This window comes from Dipodomys spectabilis, unplaced genomic scaffold, assembly GCF_019054845.1.
Source record: "Dipodomys spectabilis isolate Male_0828 unplaced genomic scaffold, ASM1905484v1 ptg000783l, whole genome shotgun sequence".
Lineage (NCBI taxonomy): Eukaryota > Metazoa > Chordata > Mammalia > Rodentia > Heteromyidae > Dipodomys > Dipodomys spectabilis.
Window position 1 is genome coordinate 24,217,168 of NW_024871460.1, and position 21,149 is coordinate 24,238,316.

The 21,149-nt window shown below is 44.2% G+C and overlaps 2 protein-coding genes across 3 annotated transcripts in view; both read left to right on the top strand.

Moving 5' to 3' along the window:
* Positions 1-1,582: 1,582 nt before the first annotated feature.
* On the top strand, positions 1,583-20,273 carry LOC122102309 (mitochondrial import receptor subunit TOM5 homolog). Its single transcript, XM_042672928.1, has 3 exons — positions 1,583-1,736; positions 8,714-8,718; positions 20,263-20,273. Coding segments are annotated over exons 1-2 (156 nt in total). The 3' UTR covers positions 8,716-8,718; positions 20,263-20,273.
* Positions 11,412-21,149, top strand: part of Virma (vir like m6A methyltransferase associated) — a 75,532-nt gene continuing 65,794 nt past the window's right edge. The window contains exons 1-2 of one of the 2 annotated variants that reach the window (XM_042672926.1): positions 11,412-11,556; positions 15,735-15,850. In XM_042672926.1, coding sequence (XP_042528860.1) covers positions 11,494-11,556; positions 15,735-15,850 — 179 coding nt within the window. In that variant the 5' untranslated portion in view covers positions 11,412-11,493. The remainder of the gene's footprint in view (positions 11,557-15,734; positions 15,851-21,149) is intronic. The other variant, XM_042672927.1, reaches the window with a different exon arrangement.

The following is a 21,149-nucleotide window of genomic DNA, read 5'->3' on the forward strand; positions in this document are numbered from 1 at the left end:
AGGAGGGGGGTCAGGTGCCAGTGACACACACCTGTTATGCTAGTCAGGTTGCTGAGATTCTGAGGATTACTTCCAGAAGCTGGTGGCTCATACCTACAATCCTAGCTACTCAGGAGGCTGAGATCTGAGGATCAGCATTCAAAACCATTCAGGGCAGGAAAGTCCATGACTCTTATCTCCAAAAAGCTGGGAGTGAAGCTGTAGTTCATTTTTTTTTTGGGTCCGGTCGTGGGGACTAAACTCTGGGCCTGGGTGCTGTCCCTCAGCTCTTCAGCTCAAGGCTAGCGCTCTACCACTTGAGCCACAGCGCCACTTCTGGCTTTTTTTTTTCTGCTTACATGGTGCTGAGGAATTGAACCGAGGGCCTCATGCATGCAAGGCAAGAGTTCTACCACTGAGCCACCTTCCCAGCCCCGTGAAACTGTAGTTCAAAGTGATAGAATTCTAGCCTTGAACACAAAAGCTCAGGGACAGTGCCCAGATCCTGAATTCAAGCCCCACAACAGGCACCCAAACTAAAAAACAGTCTACAGATTTAATTTCCAAAACAATCAGCAAAAAATTGAGCTGTAGGGCTGGGAAAGTGGCTCAGTGGTAGAGCGCTTGCCTTGCATGCTTGAGGCCTTGGGTTCAATTCCTCAGCACCACATAAGCAGAAAAAAAAAAGCCGGAAGTGGTGCTGTGGCTCAAGTGATAGAATGCTAGCCTTGAGCTGAAGAGCTGAGGGACAGCACCCAGGCCCAGAGTTCAGGCCCCACAACCGGGTCCTTCCCCCCGCCCAAAAAAAATCAATCTGTAGGTGTGTTTTAAGTTATAAAGGACAAGTCAAGCCAACAAGCCAACCAAGTGTGAAGCCCTGAGTCTGAACCTCAGTAACAACAACAAAAACCCCAAAAACAGCTATTGGTGAAGATGTGGAGATATTGCAATCTTCATGCTTTGCCAATGGGGATATAAAATTTTATACTTAATTACCCCATGGTCCAACAATTCTACTCCTTAGGTGTATGAATTAAAAGCAGGTGCACCAATGGTCATAAAAACTTTATGGACAAACTGTCTTACAAATGATCTCACAAATGGTGGCAGCATCCTGTTTCTATTTACTGATAAATGAGTAAACAAAATTGATTTATACATCCAGGGCTGGGAAGGTGGCTCAGTGGTAGAGCGCTTGCCTTGCATGCCTGAGGTCCTGAGTTCGATTCCTCAGCACCACATAAGCAGAAAGAAAAAAGCTGGAAGTGGAGCTGTGGCTCAAGTGGTAGAGCGCTAGCCTTGAGCTGAAGAGCTGAGGGACAGTGCCCAGGCCCAGAGTTCAGGCCCCACGACCGGACCCAAAAAAAAAATGATTTATACATCCAATGGAATATTATTCAACCTGAGAAAGAAATAAAATCCTTTTGCCTACATTATAAATAAACCTTAGGGCTGGGAAGGTGGCACAGTGGTAGAGCGCATGCCTCGCATGCATGAGGCCCTGGGTTCAATTCCTCAGCACCACATAAGCAGAAAAAGCCGGAAGGACGGCCACGGCGGAGGAGGTGCTCGCAGCATCTGGGAGCGGCTGAGCTGAGTCGCGATGTTCGGGATCGAGGGTCTTGCGCCAAAACTGGACCCTGAGGAAATGACACGGGAGATGCGCGGGGATGTGCTCTCCTCCATACGGAACTTCCTCATCTACGTGGCCCTGCTGCGAGTCACTCCGTTTATCTTAAAGACATTGGAAAGCATATGTCAACCGTGACTGCATGCTATGAAGAACCTGACTACAGTTTGTCCTCCTGTCTGCAAATGAATAGGCCCAGAAAAGTGTAGGAGACTCTGATTGAATGAATGAACATAAAAAAATCTTGTTCAGAACAAGTTGACTATGGTAACTGATCTTTGCAGTTAAAATATAAAACTATTTGGAAAGTTTGAAATGTCTTGTGGTTATCATATGCCCTTATGCCTGTGGTATTTGGTTCTGGGAGTGTTGGTGTAATGCTAAATAACATCAAACTCCACTTTCTAGCAAGTGTTAATTATAAGGGGAATATGTCTGAAATAGCACAGTCATTTCTGTTTACATTTTTGTGTCCAGAGTATATTTGTGAAGAGTCTTCTACAATTAGTTATGTTTTGCAGAAATCAACAAACAACCACAGGACCGGTCATCAGTTCTTTATTTTAAATACATACCAATTGAGAAAAAGAAAAAAGAAAAAGAAAAAGCCGGAAGTGGGACTGTGGCTCAAGTGGTAAAGCACTAGCCTTGAGCTGAAGAGCGGAGGGACAGTGCCCAGGCCCAGAGTTTAGGCCCCACAACTGACAAGATAAATAAATAAATAAATAAACCTTAACTATTATTTTAAATAAATCAGGTAAAAATGGATAAAAATGGGACTGGGAATGTGGCTCAGTGGTAGAGTGCTTGCCTCACATGCATGAGGCCCTGGGTTCGATTCCTCAGCACAACATAAGCAGAAAAAGCCATAAGTAGTGCTGTGTCTCAAGTAGAGCCTTGAGCTGAAATGCTGAGGGACAGTGCCCAGACCCAGAGTTTAGGCTCCATGACCAACCAAAAAAAAAAAAAAAGGATAAATACTGTATGATTGTATTTATGTGAAGTGCTTGGAGCAATCAAATGCATGGGGATGACAAGCAGAATCATGGTTTCCAGGAGCAAGTGGAATGGGATTTGTTTAATGGGTAGTTTCTGTGTTGCAGTAATAAATTCTCATGGAAAGCAATAATGACTGCACTTTTTTTTTTTTTTGGGGGGGGGAGTCCGGTTGTGGGGCCTGAACTCTGGGCCTGGGTGCTGTCCCTCAGCTCTTCAGCTCAAGGCTAGTGCTTTACCACTTGAGCCACAGTGTCACATCCAGCTTTTTTCTTTTTGCTTATGTGGTGCTGAGGAATCAAACCCAGGGCCTCTGGCATGCAAGGCAAGCACTCTACCACTGAGCCACCTTCCCAGCCCATGGCTGCACATTTTTTGTCATTGAATTGTACAATTAAATTGACTGAACTGATAAATTCTGTTGAATGTATTTTACCACACACATAAATGTGTACCTTTGGTCAGCCCAAATTTGGTTCCTCTAAAGTGTCTTTTCCAGGAGCTGGGAAGGTGACTCAGTGGTTGAGTGCTTGCCTTGCATGCATGAGGCCCTGGGTTCAATTCCTCAGCACCACATAAGCAGAAAAAGCCAGAAGTGGCACTGTGGCTCAAGTGGTGGAGTGCTAGTCTTGAGCTGAATTGCTGAGGGACAGTGCCCAGGACCAGAGTTCAGGCCCTATGACCAACAAAAAACAAAACAAACAAACAAAAACCACACAAATAATGTGTCTTCTCCAAATGAGAGTCATCTTTGGGGTTTCTGAATCAGCTTTGTGTCTGTACCAACTTTAGGGCTTAGAAGAGAATGAGCATTGCTTCAATGACTGGGAAGTCAGCCAAGAGAAGTAATCAGTTATTTATGCCTTCTATGGTGTAGGGCTTATGGTCATACTATTTTCTGGAATAATTAAGGGGGCTGGACTCCTTGGGAAAGAAGTGGGCTGAGTATAGACATAGGGGAATGTTAAGACAGAAAGTTCATCTGCATTCTTTTTGTTGTTGTTGTTGTTGTCATTGTGGGCTTGAATTCAGGGCCTGAGTGCTGTCTCTGAGCCCCTTAGTGCTAAAAGCTAGCACTTGAGCCACTTTTGGGTTTTGAGTGGTTAATCAGAGATAAGGGATTTTTCTGCTTGGGCTGTCTTTGAACAAGATCCTCACCTCTCAGTCTCCTGAGTAGCTAGCATTACAGGCGTTATAGTATTATAGCATATAGCTAGCATTACGAGCCTCCAGTGTGGGGCTTCTGCATTCTTAAGTTCTTAAGACCTCAAAGTGTTTACTGTACAAGCTGCAGCACTCAAGCTGACAATAAATCAAGCTTATTTCTATGGCTTTTTTTCCTTTGTCCGTCCTGGGCCTTGAACTCTTGCCCTGGGCACTGTCCCTCAGCTCTTTAGCTCAATGCAAGCACTCTACCACTAGAGCTACAGCACCACTTCAGGTTTCCTGGTGGTTAGTCAGAGATAAGAGTCTCACAAGTACTTTCCTGCCTGGGCTGGCTTTGAACTGTGATCCTCAGATCTCAGCCTCTTGAGTAGCTAGGATTACAGGTGTGAGCCAAAAGCGCTAGGCAGATAATTTCTTTATGGAGCCTTTAAAGAGAATCTAGAAAGCAGGATAGATAGATAGAAGATAGATAGATAGATAGATAGAAGATAGATAGATAGATAGATAGATAGATAGATAGATAGATAGATTCAGAAGCCAGACAGATATTGGTGGTTCATGACTGTAATCCTAGCTACTCAGGAGGCTAAGATCTGAAGATCATGATTCTAAGACTACTGGGGTAGGAAAATTGATAAGACACTTATCTCCAATTAATCACTAGAAAACAAGAAGTGGAGCTGTGGCTCAAAGTGGTAGAGTGGACAGAGTCTAGGCTCCAAGTTCAAGCCCTAGCACCCCCCCAAAAAAAAGCAAAACAAAAAAAAAAAACAGAGCAAGGTATTGGTGGCTTGCTGATGGCTTGAGAATTTCTATTTGAATGAATGGTAACAGAAGCACATTATCTGTGTGAAAAGCTGAATGTGTTTTGTTTTTTAAACTATAGAATCTACTTAGTGTTCTCTACACACAAGTTGTAGTTAGAATTGGGATCCTGGTAATCATTTCTATTTGGAACACTCCCTTAGTCATACTGACCTCTTAACTACTTTGGTGAAACGTCAGACAGGAAAATTCCTTAGGCATTATGACACTTCAGGAAATTAGGACTGGGTTGCCTTAAGCAATTTAGGTACGCTTTTGGATTTCAATCAGGTCAAAAGCAATGTTTCACTGCTGCGGAGGTATCGCTGATAAAATAGTTACAGTTTAGACTCCTCCTGCTGGCCACACCAAGTCAAGACAGTGAGCTTCATTTGCAGAATTACAGTTTGGTGGTTTGGTACAACTCTCTGGCCTTTTTGTTAAATTCTCAGATGATCCTTTACATCATAGAAAACATAGCTGAGGTCTTTTGTTTTTGCTTCAAGAATTCTGTCTAGAGCTGAGCGCCAGTGGCTCACACCTGCAATCCTAGGTTCTCCGTAGGCTGAGATCTGAAGATCACAGTTCAAAGCCAGCCTGGGCAGGAAAGTCTGTGAGACTCTTACCTCTAATAAACCACCAGAAAACCAGAAGTGGAGCTCTGGTGTAAGTGGTAGAGTGGTCTCCTTGAGCTAAAGAGCTCAGGGACAGCGCCCAGACCCAGATTTAATGCCCCATGACCGCCCCCCCCAAATAATAATAATTTTGTCTAGAAATGAGAATAATATCAGCATCTTTACTTGAAAGTAGAATATTCAACAAAGATAAGGCATAAGAAAATAAAACATTTAGGGAATTTAGGAAGGGGGTCAATATTAGTCAGTGGAATCAGTAAGAGCCACTGTAAGATACAAACAGAAACTAGAGCTCTGGAAGCAAAGAAATCCTACTGCTACATGTTTCCAAATATTTAACAGACTTTAAAGACATCCCTTTAATTTTGTGCTTGTAAGTAATAAGCTACATGAGTCTAGGATGTTCTTTGCTTGTTTGGTTATAACAACATCTTTCCAACAAAACCATGCTGGCTTTGAACTCATAATCTTTTTGCCTCAATATCTAGAATTCCAGGCATGCTCCACCACATCTATTTAGTATGCCCTTTTAAGATAAAATAGATATCTACTTGTCTGGAATGTTAGATCTCTTTCAACTATTGCTGGAATCTTACTATTCTTTCCTACATAGAAAAAATGGGTGATGGGAGAATGATGGAAGGTATGATATTGATCAAGATGCATTGTACTCATAAATTAACATGTTAAATTGAAACCCTTTGTACAGCTACTTAAAGATAACAATAACTGGGCTGGGAAGGTGGCTCAGTGGTAGAGCGCTTGCCTTGCATGCATGAGGCCCTGGGTTCGATTCCCCAGCACCACATAAGCAAAAAGAAAAAAAAGCCGGAAGCGATGCTGTGGCTCAAGTAGTAGAGCGCTAGCCTTGAGCTGAAGAGCTGAGGGACAGCCCTTAGGCTCAGAGTTCAGGCCCCACGACCAGACCCCCCCCCCAAAAAAAAGATAACAATAACAACAACAATAATAAAACAGCCTTATGGAATGCCCTGATGAAACTCAAGTGCCAAACCAAAGTGGCCAGGGGAGGTAAAAACCAGAACAAAAGTATTCTTATGACAGGCCAAGTGTGCTTTGCTAGATAGAGTTCATCAAGAGAAGTGGCTTGGGCAGTGTCCAAGTTGAGACAGGGAGGAACTGGCTGTAATAGGTACATGCAGTGTCGCCATGGCAAGTCCTTGTGAATCTGCTTCCTTCAGAGGATCTGTAATTAGTCCTGCAGAAAGTACTACCAGCTGCAGCATTCCCTTTCTGACCCAGTGGTGTTAGGTTGATATATGCAGTCTAGCATCAGAGCTTTCTACACATAGTTTGTTTTTTGTTTTGTTTTTTGTTTTTTTGTTTTTTGTTTTGTCCATCATGGGGCTTGAACTCAAGACTTAGGTACTGTCCCAGAGCTTTTTCTGTCAAGGCTAGTAGTGCTCTACTACTTTGAGCTACAGGGTCACTTCTGGTTTTCTAGTGATTAATTGGAGATAAGTGTGTCACAGATTTTCCTGCCCAGGCTGGCTCTAAACCAGATCTCCTGAGTAGCTAGGATTACAGTCATGAGCCACTGGTGCCTAGCTTATTTTTCCCATTTCTCAAAGAACTGACAATACAAGTTTATTAGAAAAACAGGAAGGAATTGAGGCCTATGCAACTTATATATGGCAGGGTATCTTCCTGACAAAATATGGGCTGGGGCTACAAACAAATGAGGAAATAAGGATCTTTGGCCCCAGAATCTTATAAGAAACAGAATGCAGACTCATCTTTAAGGACTCCAGTTCTCCCTATTTAACTGAAGGCTAGTCTCTGAGAGGATAGAACAAGATGGTTGAGGTGGGCTAAAGTGCTGTCTTCCCGTGTCATGTCTGTCACATGTTCTTTTTTTAAAAAAAAATATGTTTTTAATTGTGAAAATACTGTACAGAGGGGTTACAATCACACGAGTATGCCACATGTTCTTTACCGTATTTTTTTCTAACCAACTTTCCTATCTTTATTTACGTTCATGTCTCTTGAATTCTTCTCTTGTCGGACTGGGGTCAACTTAGTTGCACTAAATTTCTAGTAACACTGGTTCCTCTTCCCATAAATCCCAAATCCAGTATTACAGGTCTCTCTCTCTCTCTCTTTCTCTTTCTCCTTCCTTCCTTCCTTCCTTGTTTCCTTCCTTCCTTCCTTCTTTTTTTTCTTTTTTTGTTGGTTGTGGGGCTTGAACTTGTGCCTGGTCACTGTCCCTGAGCCTCTTTGTGCTCAAGGCTAGTGATGTACCACTTGAGCCACAGAACCATTCCCGGTTTTTGAGTGGTTAATTGTAGATAAGGGTCTCATGGAGACTTTTCTGCCTGGGCTGGCTTTGAACGATGATCTTCAAGCTCTCAGCCTACTGAGTAGCTAGGATTATAGGCATGAGCCACTGGTGCCAGGCCCAGAGTTATGATTTCATACAAGGCTTCCCCTAATATCCCATTTGTTTTTCTTTTTCTTTCTTTTTTGTCAGTTGTGGGGCCTTAACTCTGGGTCTGGGTGCTGTTGCTCAGCTCTACAGCTCAAGGCTAGCGCTCTACCACTTGAGACACAGCACCACTTCCGGCTTTTTCTGCTTATGTGGTGCTGAGGAATTGAACCCAGGGCCTCGTGCATGCAAGCAAGCATTCTACCACTGAGCCACCTTCCCAGTCCCCCTATTTGTTTTTCTATACAAGAACCATTTGTCTACTTCCAAGCACCTCTTAATTTTTAAGTGCATTTATTGGTTTGTGTCTTAGTTCTTTGAGTTGCTAAAACAAAAAACCATACATGAAATTGGATAAAAGCAATAGAAATTTAATTCTCAACATTTTGGAGCCTAGAAGTCCAAGGTGAAGACACAGTTTCAATGTCTGGTGAGTACCTACTTTTGTACATATGTGAAGCCCGAACAAAATGTAATAGGGGGAAATGGGGAGGGCGGGGGGGGGGGTGGGGGGTGGGAGATGGGAAGAGATGGGAAGGGGAAACAAAGGAGGAGGCAACAATGCTTGATAAGAAATGTACTCATTAGCTTGCCCATGTAATTGTAACCCCTCTATATGATATTTTCACAAAAAAAAAAAAAAAAAATCAAGGTGACTTAAAAAAAATGTAAGATAGCCATTTTAGGTTTAGATTCCATCTTGTTAAGGCACTATAACTGAAACTCCAGGAACTGTTTCAGCAACTCCCCTTGAGCCCAAATTCCAGGAACAATCAATTCCCTTTACAGTAAATTTCACTAACTACAGCTAAGTTCCAAATGTTCCTGCAAGATAGAGACCACTTGGTCCCAGCTCAGATCATCTGCTTTAGCCAATTATTTTGAAAAGCATCAGCCCCATGAACCAGCCAACCCCCAGTCCCTGGTCAGTTCCCACCACTGGTTATGCTAATCATCTTTTAGAATTATTTTATGAATTTCCTGCGGTGTGATATGATTTGCTACATGATGCTATGGTTTATAGAATGCCCCTGAAACCCTATAAAAACCCTGCTGAAGGAAGGGTCATGGCTCTGAACTCTGACCTACTGCATTGGTGATGGTTGTGAGTCCAGGCTTAAGCCTGTAAAATAAACGACTTATATCAGTTAATGCTCCTTGGTGGTCGTCGGGGATCCTTATCTGTGCATAAGACATAGATGAACATTTCTTTTTTTGTTGGTCATGGGGTTTGAACTCTGGGACTGGGTGTTGTCCCTCAGCTCTTTAGCTCAAGGCTAGTGCTCTACCACTTGAGCTACAGCATTACTTCCAGTTTTCTGGTGGTTTATTGGAAATAAGAGTCTCATGGACTTTCCTGCTGGCTTTGAACCGTGATCTCCAGATCTCAGCCTCCTAAGTAGCTAGGATTACAGGCCTGATCCACTGGTGCCCAGCCTACTTATGGTTTTTGAGTGGTTAATTGGAGATCAGAGTCTGCCCCAGCTGCCTTTGAACTGTGATCCTCATATCTCGACCTCCCAAGTTCCTAGGATTACAAGTGTGAACCTTTTATTTTTATTTTGTCGTCATGGGGGGTTGAACTCTGGGCCTGGGCACTGTCCCTGAGCTCTTCAGCTCAAGGCAAGCGCTCTACCACTTGAGCCACAGCACCACTTTCCTTTTTCTGCCAGCCCAGGCTGGCTTTGAACCGTGATTGTTTTTTTTATTTTTTGTTTTGACAGGTCTTGCTAGTCTTTTAGGTTATGTTAAATCATATTTACATTGATAAAATATTGCATTTTTTCTTTACATTTATACAGTATAAAAGGTTGGTTATGTTGTGGTTATAAAGTGTTGCAAAAGGTTATATTGTTGATTTATCATTGCTGGAAATAGTGTAATTTAAAGTAACATTCTAAACAGGTGTGTTGCCATATGCCTAGGCTACATAGCAAGATCCTGTCTCAAAAACAAAGTAAAAATTAAACGGAAGGACATGAACAACCAAGTCCTGGTGGCACATGCTTGTAATCCTAGCTACTCAGGAAGCTGAGATCTGAGATTTGTGGTTACAAATTAGTCTGGCCAGGAAAGTCTGTAAGACTCATCCAATTAAAACACCAAAATGCCAGAAGTAGAGTTGTAGTTAAAGTGACTGAGTGCTAGGTGCTGGGAAGGTGGCTTAGTGGTAGAGCGCTTGCCTTGCAATGCACGAGGCCCTGGGTTCAATTCCCCAGCACCACATAAGCAAAAAGAAAAAAGCCAGAAGTGGCGCTGTGGCTCAAGTGGTAGAGCGCTAGCCTTGAGCTGAAGAGCTGAGGGACAGCACCCAAGTCCAGAGTTCAGGCCCCACAGCCGGACCCCTCCCCCCAAAAAAGTGACCCCCCCCAAAAAAAAGTGACTGAGTGTTAGCATTGAGTAGGAAAAACTAAGGGGCTGTAAGCTCCCAGTACAACAGGTGCATGGACACATGAGATAGAGAGGGAGGGAGGAAGAGAGGGAGGGAAGGAAGAAGGGAGAGGGAGAGAGGGAGAGAGGGGCAGAGACAGAGACAGAGACACATACACAGAGGGGGAAATATGTGAAATATGTAGGTTACTTTGTGGCAAGAACAGTTAAAAAATCAGCAGGAGAGAGATGTTGATTACTTTCTGGCAAGAACTATTAAAAAATCAGCAGGTGGAAGAGAGGGAGAAGGAAGGAGGGTAGGAGAGGGAGAGGGAGAGAGGGGCAGAGACAGAGAGAGACAGGAGAAATATGTGAAATATGTTGGTTCCTTTCTGGCAAGAAGAGTTAAAAATCAGCAGGTGGGAGAGAAAGAAAAAGCAGGTGGGAGAGAAAGAAAGAGAGGGAGGGAGAAAAAGGAGAGAGGGGAGAGAGAGAGGAGAGGCAATATTACAATTTTATTTGCTATTTCCAAAGTATTCTCCCAAGGACTTGTGACAATTCAGTTGCTCTCTAATATTTGAGAGAAACCTTTTTTCACTTTACTTTCTTTGTATATTCATGAACTTTCACTTACACAATTCTTTGAATTTTATTTGTTCTACTCCTCATCATCAGTGATGGGCTAGGTATTGTTCCCTTCTTTTTTTTCTTTTTGGTGCTGGTTCTGAAGCTTGAACTCAGAGCCTGGGCGCTGTCCCTGAGCCCTTCAGCTCAAGGCTAGCGCTCTACCGCTTTGCTCTGTAGCCTCACTAACGATTTTCTGGTGGTTTTGGAGTTAAGAGTCTCAGGGACTTTGCTGCCGGGCTGGCTTTGAACCGCGATCCTCAGATCTCGGCCTCCTGAGTGGCTAGGATCACAGGCCTGAGCCACCGGCGGCCGGCCCGTAGTAGTTTTGCACATTTTACTGATGAGAAAACAAAGTCTCGTTTACTGAGACACGTTTCTTCTTTTTAAAAATAATGTCTTTTCAGATTCACTCAAGCCATCTCTTTTTGCTTCTCAAACTGGACATTTTCTTTGTGGGGAGGGACAAAAGGGGCCCAGGTTCCCCGAGTTGGGGGCGTGCCCCTCTCCTTCACACAACCAAAGCCGGCTCCACCCACCGCCTCCGAGACCGGCATGGCAGGGTACCGCGCTCCCACCACGGGGTTTGGACCGCTGGTGACTCCGTAGCCCACTTCCCCCTCCCCCTTCCTTGTTCTCGCGGTCGTGCGGGAGCGCCCAGCGCCGCGCTGGAGAGGGCCGGGTCAGCGACTTCCGGCGGCAAGGCGCGTTGGGATAGGTGGAGGCGTGCGGCGCGAGCGCTGCGATCACCGGAAGTGCTGTCGTTTCTCCCGCGGCAGGACCGCTGCCTTCCAGGTTGGAGCGTTGCCCCGGAAGTGCTCCCCTTACCCTAGCCAGCGGCAAACATGGCGGTGGACTCGTCCATGGAGCTGCTATTTTTAGATACTTTTAAGCATCCGAGCGCTGAGGTAAGGCTTGGCGGCTTGGTTCCGATGCCGTGCGCGGCTCTGGAGGCTCTCGCGCACACGCACGGAAGCCGTTAGGCGTCGTGGGCTTTTCGTGTGGCGCGGGTCGCCCGTTCTGCCCGAGCACACCCGCTCCCCCAGCTTGGGTGTAGCGGCGCCGCGGCCGGCCCTGGTCTCCGCCCTCACGGCCCCCCCTGCGGCTCCGGCTGCCCTGAGGTCGTGCTGGCATCGGGGTTTTCTTCGTTGTCATTGTCGCTTTCATTTTGCCCTGTCCGCCGCGGGCCTCGGGGACGGTGGGGGTCAAGAGGGAGCCTGGGCCTCTGGTGCTTGACAGGGCCGGGGGTCCGAGCGGTGCGCGCCGGCTTCGTGGCTTCCCAGCGGGGGCGTCTCCACCATCCCCTCTTAGACCCCTTCTTCCAACGGGAGTCATAGGGCTCTCAGTTGTTAGCGTCCTGCACTTCCTCACGACACTTTAACACTCTTGGGGGGCGGGTAGGGGGTGTCACACATTAGGACCCGAGATACTTTTATCTTTTTTTTTTTTGGAGGGGGGGGTGTAGGAATACTTGCGAAACAGCGAGAATTGTTATCAAAATTGGCCTCAAAAAAGGCAGATATATGGTCGATTTGCGGGTCTCACATGGGTGGGGTGTCGTGGAAAAGCCTTCCTAAAGTAACGAACGATTCCCACTCCTCTGAATGCGTGAGATCCTTAACTATAGGTTGTTAACTATAGGTTGTAATTTAAAGGCGTAAACAGATAAATCGAGGGGCTGGGAAGGTGGCTCAGTGGTAGAGCGCTTGCCTTGCATGCATGAGGCCCTGGGTTCGATTCCTCAGCACCACATAAACAAAAAGAAAAAAGCCGGAAGTGGCGCTGTGGCTCAAGTGGTAGAGCGCTAGCCTTGAGCTGAAGAGCTGAGGGACAGCGCCCAGACCCAGAGTTCAGGCCCCATAACCGGACCCAAAAAAAAACAAACAAAAACCAGATAAATCGAAAACAACAATAAAAAAGCAGCTCTCCTTTGTTCGTTTTAATATAAACAGTTTACAGAATGGTTCTTTCTTCGGAGATTCTTTCTTTCATTTTGATTTGTTTTGAGCCGGTACTGGGGCTTCAATTGGGAGCCTGGGCATGGTCCTAGCTTTTTCTTTAGCTCAAGATTGGCCCTATAGAGGCTGGGAAGGTGGCTCAGCGGTAGAGTTATTGCCTCACATGCATGAGGCCCTGGGTTCTATTCCTCAACACCACATAAGCAGAAAAGGCCAGAAGTGGCTCTGTGGCTCAAGTGGTAGAGCGCTAGTCTTGAGCTGAAGAGCTGAGGGACAGTGCACAGGCCCAGAGTTCAGGCTATATGACCAAAAAAAAAAAAAAAAAAGATTGGCTCTATGCCACTTGATCCACACTTCTACTTTAGCTTTCCATGTAACTAATAGTAGAGATGAAAGCCAACTATAGAGGAAGTAGGTATTTTTTGGGAAGGCACATGATGATTTTGTGTGTGTGTGTGTGTGTGTGTGTGTGCGCGCGCCATCAAACTCACAACCAAACTTTTCTGTTATCATCAGTGGTCCCATTTATTCTCTAGTCTAAAAGTAGAATTTTGATTTTTTTTTTTTCTTCTGCCTGTCCTGAGGGTTGAACTCTGGACTTGGGTGCTATCCCTGAGCGCCCAATAGTGCTCAAGCCTAGCATTCTACCACTTGAGTCATCGCTCCACTTCCGGCTTTTTGTGGTTAATTGAAGATAAGAGTCTCATGACTTTCCTGCCTTGAATTTTGATTTTTTTTTGGCCAGTCCTGGGGCTTGAATCTAGAGTCTGGCACTGTCCCTGAGCTGCTTTTGCTCAAAACTAGCACCCTACTACTTGAGCCACATTGCCACTTCTGGTCTTTTCTATTTATGTGGTACTGAGGAATTGAACCCAGGGCTTGGTGCATGCTAGACAATCACTCTGCCACGAAACCACATTCCCACCCTGAAGTTTGATTTTTTTTAAGCCAGGTTAATTAATCAGCAGTACCTTAAATGTTAAGTGAAAACAGAGGTGGCAAAAATCAGAAAGAAAAAAATGAGCCATATGACATCAGGGGATCAAAATACCTTGAATTAGTAGGTAGAAATATTCATTTGTACTAGAAACTGTTTTGGTTAAAGTACCAGCATTTGAACCCAAGGCTTTTCTGTTGCTCATTGTGCTTTCTAGGGCTGGCTTTGAACCATGATCCTGCATAGCTTATCCTGAGTAGCAAGGATGACAGGCATAAGCCAAGGCACTTACGTGCTACTAGGTTTGATGTAGTTATCTTTATTTTGTAGATAAATGAATGTGAGTAGTTCAGTGACTACCTTCAAGTGGCATAACTAGATTAAGGTACAGCCAGTTGGATATGGTGGTTCTTATTTATCCTAACACTTAAGAGACCAGGGAAGTTTGACTATTTAATAAGAGACTGTCATTAAATAAAAAAATAGAAATACACTCCATGTTTTTCTGGCTCTAGCTCTGTGTTCCCACCCAACTAACTAGGAAGAAATACATATAAGATAAATTTTTGGTATAGATTTGATAATATAACAGCTGATCATGTCTAGTTAAAAAATACCAGAATTCTAGTTTTAGAGAGTAGAGAATGAATGGGACCATTGATGATAATAGTAAAGTCTGGAAATGAGTTTGATGGGAACAAAATAAATTCTTTTTTTTTTGGTGCCAGTCCTGGGACTTGAACTCAGGGCCTGTGTGCTATCCTGAGCTTTTATGCTCTCCCTCCTTTTTTTTTTTTTTTTTTTTTGTCAGTCATGGGGCTTGAACTTGGCCTGGGCACTGTTCCTTAGCTCTTCAGCTCAAGGTGAGCACTTGAACCAAGATCCTCAGATATCAGCCCTGAGTAGCTAGGATGACAGGTGTGAGCCACCGGCACCCAGCTGTGCTCTACTTCTTGATCCACAGCTCCACATCCAGTGGGTTTTTTTTTTTTTGTTGTTGTTGTTTGTTTTGTTTTAATCTTTTTTGTCAGGCATGGGCCTTGAACTCAGGACCTAAGTCCTGTCCCTGAGCTCTTTTGCTCAAGGCTTGTGCTTTACCATTTTGAACAACACATAAGAGTAATGGATTTTCCTGCCCAGGCTGACTTCAAACTGATCTTCAGCTCTCAGCCTCCTGAGTCACTAGGATTAGGGGTGTGAGCGGCTGGTACCTGGCTAGAACAAAATAACTTGTTTAGTTTTTAATTTTTTCTTCTGTCTAGTACTAGATGCTTGAACAGGGCTTTGTATTTGGTCAGCTTCTGTGCTTGGTTAGTGCTCTACCACTTGAGCCATACCTATATAAACCAACATTTTGATGGTTGTTTTAGAGGTGGAGTTAAGGCTGAGACCTGAGGATTGCAGTTTGAAGCCAGCCTGGGTAGGAAAGTCTGTGAGACTTTTTTTTTTTTGTCATGGGGCTTGAAGTCAGGTCCTAAGTGCTATCCCTGAGCTCTTTTGCTCAAGGCTAGTTCTCTGCCACTTTGAGCTACAGAGCCACTTCTGATTTTTTGGTGGTTGATTGGAGCTGAGAGTCTCATGGACTTTCTTACCTGGGCTGGCTTTGAACTTTGATCTCAGATCTCAGCCTCCTTAGTAGTTAGGATTAGAGGTATGAACCATCAGTGCCCAGCCCAGGCAACTCTTTATCTCCAATTAGTTTCAGAAAAGCTGGAAGTGGCACTGTGAATCAAGTGGTAAAGTGCTAGTCTTGAGCAAAAAGAAGCTCAGGGACAGCACCCAAGCACAGAGTTCGAGCCCCAGGACTGACCAAAAAAAGTCCAGAAATTCAGGATTTTGAAAGGTACCTGGTTGCAGAGGTTTCAGATAAGGGATTGTGGTTGTCTTTAGTGGGTCTGAGCAAAACATCAATAGAGAGTTAAGTGCATTACAGAGTATTTTATGCTAATTGAGGGACTCACAACATGTATTTAATCACATGGACTTTGTTTAGATTTTAGTATTTGGAATCGAACCCAGGGCTTTACACATGCTAGTCAAACACTACAACTGAGCTACATCTCTAGCCTTGGACTTTATATTAATGTTACTTGTGACATTTGAATGAAGAAAGCTAAAAGATGAGTGTATTTTCAGTTGGAAAAGACTGTTTTACTTATAGGATTTCCATTTCCCCCTTTTCTTTTTAAAGCAAAGTTCTCATATAGATGTGGTTCGCTTTCCATGTGTTGTTTATATAAATGAAGTCCGAGTCATACCCCCAGGAGTAAGAGCCCATAGCAGCCTACCTGACAACAGAGCATATGGGTAAGTTTCTGTATAACTACTTTGATAAGACTGATGTATATTAACGCTGGGAGTGAAGGTGTGGCTCAGGTGGTGCAGGCCTTGAGCAAAAAAGCTAAGCAAGAGTGAGAGGGCCTAAGTTCAAGCTCCAGCAAGGGCACTAAACAAAAAACACAACAACAAAAAGAAGTGAATATATATTGTGTTGGGGATCAAATCCAGGTCATCATACATGTTAGCCAAGCACTCCTATCATTGACCTGTATCTTCAGCCCAGAATAAAGTGTTTTTGACTTGACTTTTCCTTTTTAAAATAATTCAGGATTAATTTGAATATTTGGAATTTTTATTTATTTTTTTGTCAGTCCTGGGGCTTGAACTTAGAACCTGGGCACTGTCCCTGAGTTTCTTTTGCTCAAGGCTAACACTCTACTACTTGAGCCACAGTGCCACTTCTGGCTTTTTCTGCTTATGTAGTACTGAGGAGTCAAACCCAGGGCTTCATGCATGCTAGGCAAGTACTCTACCACTGTGTGTGTGTGTGTGTGTGTGTGTGTGTATTTTTTTCGGGTAGGGGGGTATGGTCGTGCATCCTAAACTCTGGGCCTGGGCGCTGTCCCTCAGCTCTTCAGCTCAAGGCTAGGGCTCTACCACTGGAGCCACAGCACCACTTCCAGCTTTTTTCTTTTTTATGTGGTGCTGAGGAATCAAACCCAGGGCCTCAGGCATGCAAGGCAAGCGCTCTACCACTGAGCCACCTTCCCAGCCCCTAGAAATGTATTTTTATTATTTTCTTTCTCTCTCACACTTCCCCTCTCTTCCTCTCTCCCTCCCTCCCTCCCTCCCTCCCTCCCTCCTTCCCTCTCCTCCTATTTTTCTTTTCATTTGGTACTGATATTTGAATCCAGGATCTTTTAGCTGCTCTTCCATCCTCTCACCCCCATTTAAAAAATTTTATTGTGACAGGTTTTCACTAATTTACCCAGGCTGACTTTGTTGTTGGTCCCGGGGCTTGAATGCGGGGCCTAGGTGCTGTCCCTGAGTCTCTCTGTGTTCAGGTAGCACCTTGAGCCACAGTGCTACTTCTGGTATTTTGGTGTTTAATTGGAAATAAGTCTCAAGGAATTTTTTGTCCAGATTTTTTTTTTTTTTTTTGGTCGTGGGGCTTGAACTCTGGGCTTGGGCGCTGTCCCTGAGCTCTTCAGCTCAAGGCTAACACTCTTATCACTTTTATTGGAGATAAGAGTCTCATGGACTTTTCCTGCCCAGGCTGGCTTTGAACCACAACCCTCAGATCTCAGCCTCTTGAGTAGCTAGAATTATAGGTGTGAGCCACCGGTACCTGGCTCCAGACTGGTTTTGAACTGTGATCCTCATTTCTCTGCCTCCTGACTAGTTAGGATTATAGGTGTGAACCACTGGCTGCTTTCTTTTTTGTAAGTTCTGTGTGATAAAAAATGTAAGATTATTAGAGCTAACAGAGTGTCTCAAGTGGTAGAACACCTGGCTAACAAGTATGAGGTATTGAATTCAAACCCCACTACTACGAGGGAAAAAAAAGTTAAGAGATGGAGGTATAGATAACTTTTTTTTTTTTTTTTTGTCGGTCGTGGGGCTTGAACTCTGGGCCTGGGCGCTGTCCCTCAGCTCTTCAGCTCAAGGTGAGCGCTCTACCACTTGAGCTACAGCGCCACTTCCGGTTTTCTGGTGGTTTATTGGAGATAGGAGTCTCATGGTCTCTCCTGCCCCGGCTGGCTTTGAACCGTGATCCTCAGATCTCAGCCTCCTGAGTAGCTAGGATTACAGGCGTGAGCCACCAGCGCCCGGCTTAGATAACTTTAACAGCCGACATCAAAGAGAGGAATGTGATCTTTATTATAACATGAATAATCATTATTTTCCAATTTTAATTACATAGGTTAGAGATACTAGCTTATAGCCTAGGTATTAGTTTTATGTATTAATGTATTTCATTTTATTAATGTTAGGAATAATTTCTATTATGTGAAAAAATTACTTACAAGGGGCTGGGAAGGTGGCTCAGTGGTAGAGCGCCTGCCTTGCATGCATGAGGCCCTGGGTTCGATTCCTCAGCACCACATAAGCAGAAAAAAAGAAAAAAAGCTGGAAGTGGCAGTGTGGCTCAAGTGGTAGAGCACTAGCCTTGAGCTGAAGAGCTGAGGGACAGCGCCCAGGCCCAGAGTTCAGGCCCCACGACCAGACCAAAAAAAACAAACAAACAAACAAAAAAAATTACTTACAAGAATTATGGAATAGATTCAAAGTTAAAGAGTTCTAATTATAAGAAAGTTATTTATAAATAACTCAAAATTTATAAGTTAAGTTTATATGTAAAATCTTCAGAGCTGCCGTTTAAAAATTAAAATGAAACTAAGAATTTTTCATTAATGCGTATGATATATTTAAGAAAATTAAAAGCTGGGTGCTGGCAGCCCATACCTATAATTTTAGCTGCTCAGGAGGTTGAGATGAGAATTGTTGTTTAAGGCCTTGGATGGAGAAAGTCTATGTATCTCTTATCTCCAATAAACTACCAAAAACAAAACAAAAACCTGGAAATGGAGGTGTGACTCAAGTGGTATAATTCTATTTCTTGAGCAAAAGAAACACAGGGACAGTGCCTAAGCCCTGAGTTTAAACTCCACGACTGACCAATACACAAAAAGAAGAAAATTGAAGCAAGGCACTGGTGGCTCGTGCCTGTATAATCCTAGCTTCTCAGGAGGTTGAGATCTGAGGATCACAGTTCAAAGCCAGCCAGGGCAGGAATGTCCGTGAGACTCTTCTCACAAAAATCTGGAAATGAAGCTGTGGCTCAAGTGGTAGAGAGCTAGCCTGGAACACAAAAGCTCAGGGATAGTGTCCAAGCCCAGAGTTTAAGCTCCAGGACTGACAAAAAGAAAATTAAAACTTTTATCTTCATCTTATACATTTTTCTCATACTTATCAGACAAAAGGAAATAAATGTGTATAAAATGGAAAAGATGGAAAATAATAGTATATCCAATAGCCTTTTCTGGTTATACTGTTTTGGTCAGGAAAGGTCTATTAGTTATCTTTTTTTTTTTTTTTTGTCCGTCGTGGGCTTGAACTCTGGGCCTGGGCGCTGTCCCTGAGCTCTTCAGCTCAAGGCGAGAGCTCTACCACTTGAGCTACAGCGCCACTTCCGGTTTTCTGGTGGTTTATTGGAGATAGGAGTCTCACGGTCTCTCCTGCCCGGGCTGGCTTTGAACTGCGATCCTCAGATCTCAGCCTCCTGAGTAGTTAGGATTACAGGTGTGAGCCACCAGCACCCGGCTTAGTTATCTTTTTTATGTAGTCGTGGGGCTTGAACTCAGGGCCTGGGTGCTCAGTTCCACTTCTGGTTTTCTGGTGGTTAATTGGAGATAAGTCACATAGACTTTTGTTGTTGTTGTTGTTGGTTGTGGGGCTTGAACTGGGCATTGGCGCTGTCCCTGGACTGTGCTTAAGGTTAGCATTCTACCACTTGAGCCAAAGCACCACTTCCAGTTCTTGAGTGATTAATTGGATAAAAGTCCTATGGGAACTTTTCTGCTTGGGTTGGCTTCAAACTGCAATACTCAGATATCAGCTTCCTGAGTAGCTAGGATTACAGGTGTGAGCCACCAATATGGGGCTCTCATAGACTTTTCAGCCTGGGCTGGCTTTTTTGGTCAATTGTGGTCCTTGAACTCAGGGCCTGGGCACTGTCCTTGAACTCATTTGCTCAAAGCTTGTGTTCTACCACTTTGAGCCACAGTGCCACTTCTCATTTTCTGGTGGTTAATAGGAGATAAGAGCTTATGGACTTTCCTGCCCAGGCTGGTTTTGAACTGCAGTCCTCAGATCTCAGCCTCTTGAACAGTTAGGATTACAGGCGTGAGCCATCAGCCCCTAGCCTGCTTATCTATTTTTTTTTTTTTTGCCAGTCATGGACCTGAACTCTGGGCCTGGGCGCTGCCCTTAGCTCTTCAGCTCAAGGCGAGCCCTCTACCGCTTGAGCCACAGCACCACTTCCAGCTTTTTCTGTTTATGTGGTGCTGAGGAATCGGACCCAGGGCCTCATGCATGCAAGGCAAGCGCTCTACCACTGAGCCAGCTTCCCAGCCCCACAGTGCCACTTCCTGCTTTTTTCTTTTTGCTTATGTAGTGTTGAGGAATTGAACCCAGGGCCCCAGGCATGCAAGGCAAGCGCTCTACCACTGAGCCAACTTCCCAGCCCCACAGTGCCACTTCCTGCTTTTTTCTTATGTAGTGTTGAGGAATTGAACCCAGGGCCCCAGGCATGCAAGGCAAGCGCTCTACCACTGAGCCACCTTCCCAGCCCTTGCTTATCTATTTTTAAAAGTATAATTATACTCCAGGTGCCGGTGGCTCACGCCTGTAATCCTAGCTACTTAGGAGGCTGAGAGCTGAGGATCATGGTTCAAAGCCAGCCTGGGCAGGGAAGTTTGTGAGACTCCTATCTCAAACCACCAGAAAACCAGAAGTGGCACTGTGGCTTAAGTGGTAGAGTGCTTGCCTTGAGCTGAATAGCTTAGGGACAGAGCCCAGGCTCAGAGTTCAAGCCCCATGACTTACAAAAAAAATATTAAATAATGAACATCATGTATTTTGACCAGTATCATCCCTTCTATCATTCTCCCATATCTTTCCCAATCCTATCCATACCTTCAAGTTAAGTGATTCCATATTCCCCTAAGTACATTTAACATTATGACTATTCACTGAACCTTTCACCATTCACCTGCTTCCTCCCTTCACTTTTCATTTCCCCCTAGCAAAACCATGTTTCAGCTTTCTGATATTCACTTTTTATACTGTTCATTAGTTGTTATACTGTTCATTAGGAGTTACACCATTTGAATCTTCCTGTGAATATACCATCCTTCAATTTTTTTAATATATATATGTATATATATGTGTGTGTTTATATATATATATCACCCTGTATATGTTTTCATATATGTTTGCAGTTTAGATCTAACTTTCACATATGAGAGTAAACACGTGCCATTTGTCTTTCAACCTGATTTACTTCATGTAACATTTTTTCCCATAGATTTTTTGTTTTCTGTGTGTGTGTCTGCTGGTGCTTGAATTAGGGCTTGGGTGCTATCTCTAAGCTTTTTTCCTCAAGACTTGAGCAAGTGGAGCCACAGCTCCGCTTACTGGTTTTTGCTGGTTACTTGAAGATAAAAGTCTCATGGACTTTACTGCTTGGGCTACCTTTGAATAGTGATCCTCAGATTTCAGCGTGAATTACAGGTGTGAGCCACCAGCATCCAGCTATATTTGC